The following is an 8838-nucleotide window of genomic DNA, read 5'->3' on the forward strand; positions in this document are numbered from 1 at the left end:
TCAACACCTAAAGGTCCGAGAGGGTCAACTTGGGGGGGGGGGGGGCGGGGGGTTGCTGAGCTGTCTGGGGGAGAGTCTGATGACCACTGTAGAGAACTACAAGGTTCTTGGGACACAACCATGAGGAACACCAAAATATGTGCTATCTGATTTAAAGGAAAGCCAAATCATGGTTTCAAGTCAGGGTTAAGGTTTCACACAAGGCTAGGTGTTTCAAATTAGGGTTTTAAGTCAGAGGTGGGGTTTCAAACCTTGGTTAGTGTTTCAAACAAAGGTAAGTGTTTCAGCATACGGTTTGCAGCCATGGTTAGGGTTTCTAGTCTGGATTGGGGTTTCAGGCCTTTTGTGCGACTTGATGACGCGACATGCTGCTCGGAAGCCATTTTGAAGTGCATACACATCCCAAAGCGTGGACAATTGTTTTGCCTGCCGGTGGGGCGTCAAGCGCGTGACTCGGCGCCAGGTGGGAACTCCGCTCCGCCGCTGCTCGAGTATCGGCCTCGCCCGCAGACGTGGCGCGTTCTGAGATATTGATCAAAGTTCTCATGTTGGACACCTCCCGCTCTTCTTTTCTGTTCCGTCCTGTTCGGCAGCTGCTGGATTTTCCCGCCAATGTTGGCCGCTTTGGGATTTCGCCAAACTTCCAATCTTCCCTCTTGCATCGTTCATCTGATCAATCCCAGATCCGTCCGTTTATACCCCAAGTCCGGTGGTCCCTGCTACATGCGTGACGTGTCCTCACGCAAACAGGATGAACTGCTTGGATTGACAATGTGATTCGAATTTGTGATGGATGCGAGGGAAACCTTGTTCTTTATTTGAAACCCTAACCCAGGCTTAAACCCCAAACTCTTGATCAAAACCCTAATACAGGCTTCAATCCCTTGTTTGAAACCCTAACCCCATCTTTAGAGCCTAATTTGAAACCATAATCCAGTCTTGAAAACCTTGTTTGAAGTCCTAACCCAATCGTGAAACCTGAAACCAGGCTTGAAACCCTACTTTGAAAACCGAACCAGCCTTTGAAACATTGACTCGAGATAGCTACCGAATGGAGCGAGGTCTCGCTCTGTATTCAAACTGCGTGCGAAATGTTCTCTCTGCATAAATGCATCCATTCATGCTCATATTTTGCGTGTGACAGCAGTGGGAGCTTTTGCGTCCCATCAATGAAAAGCATTCGTGGAAGCCCCCCCCGGCTCCATCCTCAGCCCATCAACACTTCCTCCGTGCTTCACCTCGCATTTCCCGTCTGGCCTCATGCGGGCGTCGCGTCACGTTTCGGGTTTCCCTCCGACGACAAAAGGGCTTCAAAGTCAAGAAGGACTTTTTTGACTTTGATTGACCCCCACCCCCCTTTTTTTTTTTTTTTGTTTGTACCTCTTTGCCCCCACTCTTATGGCATACAGGGGAATACAGTAAATTACATTCAAGAGCAAGCCTTCGTTACAGTATTTGCTGTTCTAACACAACTTGACTGCGACCTTTTCAAACGTGTACTAACATTCACGACAGCAATGTGGAAATTTGAAACCCTAACCCTTGTTTGAGGACCCTAATTTGAAACCCCAAACCAGGCTTGAAGGCTTAATTACGAAGCCAAACTCTTGTTTGAAACCCTACCTGGGCTTGAAACCCTACTTTAAAACCCTAACTCTTGTTTGAAACCCTAATCCAGGTTTAAATCCCAAATTTGAAATACTAACCCTTTTTTGAAACCCTAACCAAGTCTCAAAAGTCTATTTTAAAACCTTAACTCTTGTTTGAAACCCTAATCCAAGCTTGAAACCCAAACCTTTTGAAACCCAACCGCTTGAAACCCTATTTTGAAATCCTAACCCTGTTTTGAAACCCTCAACTAAAAGCCTAATGTAGGCTTGAAACCCTAATTTGACTCTTGTTTGAAACCCTAATAAAGGTGAAACTGTTAGAAACTCAAATTTGAAACCCTAACCCTCTAGTTTGAGATTTTAATTTGAAACCTGACCCCCTGATTTTTATATGTGTGGTCTTTTTGCCATAAAAGTGGCCTTCGGTCTCCTTGTGGTCTCCATAAATTCCGAGTCGTGAAAGTGTCAACACGTGACAAGAAGTCAAACTTCCTGCTTGTGAACCAAAAATGTCGATGGGGCGCTCGAGGCCGGGGGGGCTGCTCGCCTCCCGTCTCGTGTCATTTCCTTTGGATGTGACGACCAGCCATTTTGTCTTAACGAGCTCTCGGCAGATATTTTTAATGAGCTGGGGGGGGGGGGGGGGGGGGGTTCAAGGTGGTCTGATCTGGTTCTGCGTTTCCAAGTGCAGACGCTCGCAGTCGGCGCTGTCACCCGAAACAAAAATCTCCGTGAGAAGCGACACTTGCTCTGTTTTGACTTACTCAACGCGCGCGCACGCACGCACGCACTCACACGAAGAAGTATCTTTGCACACAAGAATGGATGTCAAGTGTGCTCAATGAGGGCCAGCTGCGAGTTGCTATTGCAAACATGTGTCCTCCTCCTCTTCCTCCGCCTCCTCATCTTCATCATCGTCCCGATGTGACAGTAAAAGAAGAAGACAAACAGAAGAGGAACACCCGCGGAAAAGACAAACTCAGCCAGCCAACATACGCACGCGCGCTTGTTGCATTGGCTTTCATTGTTTCACTCATGAGGTGTCCCTCAGGGCTTTGTCCTGGAGACCCTTGTTGTTTTTGCTTTACACGTACACACACACACACAGATGCGTGCGCACACTCGTGCACATACATACAAACAGACACACATACAGGCTGACGCACACACATGCATACAAACGCATGTACATATGCACGCGCGTGTACATGCTAACAAACATATACGTACACAAATACATGTGTACAGACATGCGCATACACACATACATGTACACGCGCGCACACTTCCACATACTGTATGTGTACACACACACACGTACATGCAAACACCCACAAGGATGTGTGTATACACACACAACTTCAGGCACATACACACATGAACATGTGCGCGCACACACATTGGCTTTCATTTTTAAAGTGCTAAACCGGAGCCCCTTGTTATTTTCGCTTTACACCCCAATCCCCTCGTTCAGCGTGTGTTTGTGCGTGTGAGACTTCCTCAGGTTTTACTAGGTACATTTTTTTTTCATCTTGGCTTTTCTCAAGCTGCTTTCCTGGAGAACCCGTCAAGTCCTGTAGCGCCCCGCCGGGGAGACTTGGATTGGAATTGACAAGAGTGAAAAGCAGCTGTCCCTAATTTTGTGTCCGATGAGCCTATTTTGGTGCTCTCAGGCGGCTGCAGCAGCAGCTCCTGTCAGATCCTCCGGTGTCTCCCTCCAGATTGAAATTCCCTTTCCCACCTCGTCTTCATGCACACGTGCGAGACATTTACGCCGCTTCCGTGCTGATAACGACAGCCCGATCCCACGCGCCTTTGTATGTCGCTCCATCCATCCGTCCATTTTCTGAGCCGCTTCTCCTCACACGGGTCGCGGGCGTGCCGGAGCCCATCCCGGCTATCATCGGGGACACCCTGAACCGGTTGCCAGCCAATCGCGGGGCACATACAAACAAACAACCATTCGCACTCACATTCGCACCTACGGGCAATTTAGAGTCTTCAATTGACCTGGGCTGCATGGTTCTGCAATGTGGGAGGAAAAAGCGGAGTGCCCGGAGAAAAGCCACGCAGGCGCGGGGAGAACATGCAAACTCCACACAGGCGACGCCGGGGATTTGAACCCCGGTCCTCAGAACTGTGAGGCAGACGCTCTAACCAGGCGCCCACCGTGCCGCAAATCGTCCGGAGCGCGGGAAGGCCTCCACGGGGGTCGCTGTGGAGATGCCGCGTTCTGCTTTTTGGCCCTTCCATTTTTTGTATCTCACCTTGTCGTTGGACATTCCATTCTGGCCTTTTCGGGGTCGTTGCCCCCCCGCCCCCATGAAACATAGACAATAGGCCACTTGAACTTTGAACCCCGGGTGGAGAAGCCGGCCTTAATCTGATGTCGGGATCCTCCTCCACCATTGTCCCACTGTAGACTGAAGAGAGGTCACACGTTGCATCTGTACGCCAATTTGTTTGTCCAGTATTAGCTGACACACACACACGCGCGCGCGCGCGCACACACGCCGAGGCGCTGTCCGCTGACCCCCTTCTCACCCCGCAGTACTTTTTGACACGAGACGGTCCATCCATGCAGGCCACTTTTGCTTAGTGTACATTAAAGTGCTAAACTCATAAGATGTCCCTCAGGGGTTTGTGACGGAGCCCCTTGTTTTCGCTTTACACGGCGCTGTTGGAAATCATCCAATTTCACGTAACTGGACTAAAAGTTGTCAATAAAACATTGAAACGTCGACGTTTTTGTATACTTTTATTTCTTAATCTAGATATCGTACATTGCATTTGATGACTATTATTTAGTTAAACAATTTTATGACATTGCTAATGTAAAATGTAAAATCAATCATATAGTGAGAAAAAACCAAAACATAACTGTTTAGCTTGGAGTGACGATGACAAGATAGCCGTGCTGTTATTATCTGACAGGCATGCGTTTGCAATAACTTACTCAGAAACATAAATTAGCATCAAATAACTTTTTAACATCAGTGCATCAGAGAACAGCAAAAGTTATGGACACACCTTGTCCTCCATTTCATTGGCTGTGGATTCATGGAAACGCTTTGAATAATGTAACTAAAATAACATGAACACATTTGGTCTATTTTGTATTTTGGCTTTAAATGAACAGAACAGCATTAAAGTAGAATGTGTTTGAAATGTGTTTTTGTTTTTTTCTCCCCCCAAAATGCATCCGGTGTGACGGCGTGAGCGCTGCACGTGTCAAAAGAATCAGGCTGCGTATGTGGCCTCGCAACGACGACGACGGACGGGAAAATATCACCGTGTTCATTTTCTGTTTTAGTTGAATTTCAGAAAACTGGACGGTTGCGAGTTTTCTTGGTTGACCGATGGATGAAGCATACAGCACGAGGTACTAAGCACGTGCAGTCCACGTCCGGGACTCCGAGCCGCCCGGGGTTCGGGGTCCAACGTCCTACCTGCACCCGCAGGCCTCGACCACCATGTCCTCGTAGCGCTCGTAGACCACGTTGTTGCCCGAGTCGATGTAGAGGATGCTGACGGGGCTGAGCTTGGCTGGAGCGCAGCAGCTGGGCGGCACGTGTCCCGGGCTCATGGAGTTCATCAGGGTCTGGATGACGGCGTGGTTGGTGGGCTCCAGGTGCGAGCGCAGCGGGAAGTCGCACGCGCCCTCGCAGTGGAACGCCTCGTAGTCCAGAGGGGCGATGATCCAGTCGTCCCATCCCAGCTCGCGGAAGTTGACCCGTAGCGGTTTCTTAGCGCATCTGGACCCGGCCCTCGTGCCGCGCCGTTTCCCGTGGCGGCCCCCGGACGCCGCCGTCCTCCTGCCGCGGCCGCGCCCTTGGGCTCGGCGCTCCCGCCTCTCGCCGAAGAGCGTCTGCCTCCGCTTGGATCTGGTGAAGACCACCAGGATGGCCTTCTTCTGCCGGGGCCTGGCGTGCCGGTGCAGGCCCAGCAGGGCGAGGTCCGGCTCCCTCTCGGAGGTGTCCGACCGGGCCGTGAGCTCCAGGCAGAAGGGCCTCCCCGCGCTCGCCTCCTGGCGCTTCCATTCTTTGAATGGCTCCCACACGTCCAGGACCTCCCATCTGGGCCTGTACCGGTCCTGCGGGTCCAGGGTTTTGGAGTCCAGGGCCCGCCGGTCCCGGCAGGAGAGCAGCCGAAGCTCCGACGGGCCGACCTTCCGGGACGCTTCGGTGTAGAGCCTCAGCTCGGCTCCCAGCACCTCGGCTTTCTCCGAGAGGGTGGACACGTCGAAGATGTACCGCTGACTCCTCAGAGGGGAAAGCGGGAGCTCGTCTGACCAAAACGGAAAAACGTCAATGCCGATGATTGGCCGGGTGGTGAAATCAAACATGCTGCACAGTGCGTGAAACCAAAGCAACAAACACGAATATGACAAAAACTAAATGAAACATACAAAACACAACAACAACTACAAAGCCTACGAAAAAAAAAAGAAAAAAAATCCGATAATGAACAAACCCAACAAAAAAGAAAACACTAACATCACAAAAGAAAACTTAAAAAAAAAAAAAAAAAAACACACACAATGTCACAAAAGAACATCCAAAAGAATGATATGTATCTGTAGGTTTGTCAAAGCAACTTTCCACACACACAAACGATGTGACGAAACGTGTCGCCCTCGCTGACGCGCTACCTTGTCCGCTGTCCACAAAGCTGGCGATGGTGTTGGCCGCCTTGGACGATCTGAAGAAGCTGGCGTTGGGTGCCAGCTTCTCGGCCGTGGAGAAAGTCTTGTAGATGGACATCATATAGTCGTGGGGCTCCACGCGGAGCCCCTTCGAGTACCGGGCCGCATCCGCGCGCTTGGCCGCCTTGCCCGGGGGCGAGAGGGCGACGGGCCGGCAGGAGGGCACCCGCCACGCGAACACCAGAGCCCCGCACAGAGCGGCCACCAGAGAGACGTCCATGAGGGCCCTCGTCGTGGGGGGAGGGGAGCCCACTCACTCACTCGCACACACCCACGCACACGCGCGCGCGCGCGTCCGGGCAGCCAAAGTCGAGTGATGGGACGAAGGCTGTAAAAGTCTTTGTTGCAGTCGCAGACACTGGCGGGGAGTCAAGATGCGTCTCTCTTATTTGTTATTATTTTGATTTTGTTCCCATGGATGGCGACTTCTGAAGCGCCTCGTGTTGCTGCGCGTCTTCAAGTTGCAGTGGAGCTATCCTGCCCTCTCGTGGAGCGCACAATAACGCACGCACGCGCATGTCATTCAGGACCACGGATAGAGTACTGTCACAAGTTTTGGCGAGAGAAGAGGGGATCCACCCTGGACTGGTCGCCAGTCGAATGCACAGAAAAACAATCATTCACAGTCCATTTAGTGTTCTGGGCGAGCTGGAGTCTATCCCGGTCGAGGTTCGGCAAGAGAAGTGGGACACACTGATTTAGCAGACGACTGATACAGAAAGTGACGCCATCGTGCCCGTGGCTTCGTCTCCCATCAAACTCCCATCCTTTCTTCGGTCGCTTTGGGTTTTGAGGACTCTTACGGAGAAGCCGCGGCGGTCCGGACTGGATACGACCTCTGCGGATGTCTCCATCAGGAACGTCAAAAGAGACGCCGAGTGCGACGCGTCTTGAGCACGCGTCGCATTTGTGCGTGCGTTGACAAATTAAGAGTCGGGTGTCAAAAGAAAGACAGTAAGCGCCGATAACTAAAATAGGCATGATTTTTATTTGTTTTGTCCAAAAACTGCAGCATAACAAACTAAAAAAAAATCTTTATAAAACAACATGATGAGAATGAACCTCAGTCTGCATTTTGCCTGTTGATCTATGTCGTGAGCTAAAGTGTGTGTGGGAGTGGGGGGAGTGGACAGCAGCAGCGGGGCGTTCACAAGGCCGCGTGCTGCGCGAGAAACGCTCGGATTCTTTGCAGGAGTTCCTTCTTCACGCTGTCGGGAACCAGCGCTGATGGAGGGAGGGAGACAATATTCAAATGCATGATTTCAATTTTTGTTACCGTTGAAAAGGAGCCGCAAAAGCTCTTTTTTTTTTTTTTTTTTTCTCCCCATATCACTTCCGCCTTCGAAAGCCGACGCTTGCGATCGGCTCTCTCCGGTCATGTGCCGTTCCACACCGTATTTATGGGGGCGGTCTTTATTTACATGGGCCGCTGGAACGGATTGGTGGCGTTTCCATTCATATCAACGGGTAAAGTTGATTTCAGATACAAAATCGAATTCCGATTTCGAGGACCTGCAGTTCATCAAGAAAAAGGTCGTCGGCATTACCTCGGCCTTTGGGCGTGATTTCCGTGACCAGGTCCTCCACCGTGACGTGGTCCAGGCCCTTCTCTCGGATCACGTCTGCACGCGCACGGGGGGGGGGGTGAGGCGATGAAACACTTTTAACACATTAACAACTCTACACGACTAAATCCCAGTCAGTACCTTTGCAGTGCGCCTTCAGCTGATCCTTCCAACCGCATTCCACCAGCTTCGCCCTGAGCAACTCTTTCAATCTGGAGCCGAATGTGGAAAAAGTACCATTATATTGCAATATTGTTATACTTAAGTAGAAGTACAGAGGTGTAAAAAAAAAAAGAAAAGAAAAAAAGACTGGTAGAAGTATACTATAAGTGAAAAATAAATAGTCCAGTACAGTGCAGATACCTTAAAAGTCTACTTAAACCCAGGAGCGAATATTTCTACTTATACGTTTATATTAGTCAGCCATTAGAGCGGACACAACATTAGGTACAGTTGCACCTCCTCACTAAGAAGTGTAACTGTTGTTGTGGGGCCAGGCCCCAAAGTGCACAAAATAGACTCTCGCATATATGAAGTGTGCAAGAGTAACCGTTGTTGTGTGTGTGTGTGGGGGGGGGGGCGGCCGCGAAGTGCACAAAATAGACTCTCGCAGCACCCCCATGATTGGAATTTGGAAGTGGCTGCAGTTTGCTCACCGCTCCCTCTCGCCCGTTTCGATCAGCTTCTGGTTAATGGCAGCCCTCATCTGGGAGTCCTTGCTCATGGTCTGGCGGGGGGAAGCAAATGAGCACGCACGAACGTATTGTATCGAGGTAAAAGAGGTTTTAATCGAGAAAGTCTGTGTCGGTGTACCTTTGTCGTAGATGCGATCAGCTGGGGTGAGCGCGCTGTCCCTCGTTAACAATGCACCGTCCTAAACACGAGTCGGACCACTTTGGGTCCGTCCTCGCGGCTGTGGGTTAACTAACAAAATATCTATTAATATGAGCTTTTTTTT

At 50.5% G+C, this 8838-nt stretch overlaps 2 protein-coding genes across 2 annotated transcripts; both read right to left on the reverse strand.

Annotated features, from left to right (window-relative positions):
- Window positions 1-4354: 4354 nt before the first annotated feature.
- gdf6b (growth differentiation factor 6b) lies at window positions 4355-7147 on the reverse strand. Its single transcript, XM_061759464.1, has 2 exons — window positions 6262-7147; window positions 4355-5897 (listed from the first exon to the last, which is right to left on the reverse strand). Exons 1-2 carry the CDS (start codon window positions 6533-6535, stop codon window positions 5056-5058), a joined length of 1116 nt encoding a protein of 371 aa, XP_061615448.1. The 5' UTR covers window positions 6536-7147; the 3' UTR covers window positions 4355-5055.
- Window positions 7148-7280: 133 nt separating this feature from the next.
- On the reverse strand, window positions 7281-8823 carry eny2 (ENY2 transcription and export complex 2 subunit). The gene is made up of 5 exons (XM_061759468.1): window positions 8694-8823; window positions 8537-8607; window positions 8022-8092; window positions 7863-7937; window positions 7281-7539 (listed from the first exon to the last, which is right to left on the reverse strand). The coding sequence occupies exons 2-5, from the start codon at window positions 8602-8604 to the stop codon at window positions 7463-7465; spliced, it is 291 nt and encodes a 96-aa protein (XP_061615452.1). The 5' UTR covers window positions 8605-8607; window positions 8694-8823; the 3' UTR covers window positions 7281-7462.
- Between the last annotated feature and the right edge of the window lie 15 nt (window positions 8824-8838).

The sequence above is a fragment of the Phyllopteryx taeniolatus genome, chromosome 21, assembly GCF_024500385.1.
Source record: "Phyllopteryx taeniolatus isolate TA_2022b chromosome 21, UOR_Ptae_1.2, whole genome shotgun sequence".
Classification (NCBI taxonomy): Eukaryota; Metazoa; Chordata; class Actinopteri; order Syngnathiformes; family Syngnathidae; genus Phyllopteryx; species Phyllopteryx taeniolatus.

Excerpts from the sequence above, each read along its gene's own strand:
- gdf6b (XM_061759464.1), bottom strand. The coding sequence starts at position 6,535 with ATGGACGTCTCTCTGGTGGCCGCTCTGTGCGGGGCTCTGGTGTTCGCG. Across the intron at positions 5,898-6,261 it reads CTTTGTGGACAGCGGACAAG|ACGAGCTCCCGCTTTCCCCT; the intron begins GTAGCGCGTCAG and ends CGTTTTGGTCAG.
- eny2 (XM_061759468.1), bottom strand. The coding sequence starts at position 8,604 with ATGAGCAAGGACTCCCAGATGAGGGCTGCCATTAACCAGAAGCTGATC. Across the intron at positions 7,938-8,021 it reads GCTGAAGGCGCACTGCAAAG|ACGTGATCCGAGAGAAGGGC; the intron begins GTACTGACTGGG and ends GTGCGCGTGCAG. Across the intron at positions 7,540-7,862 it reads AATCACGCCCAAAGGCCGAG|CGCTGGTTCCCGACAGCGTG; the intron begins GTAATGCCGACG and ends TCCCTCCATCAG.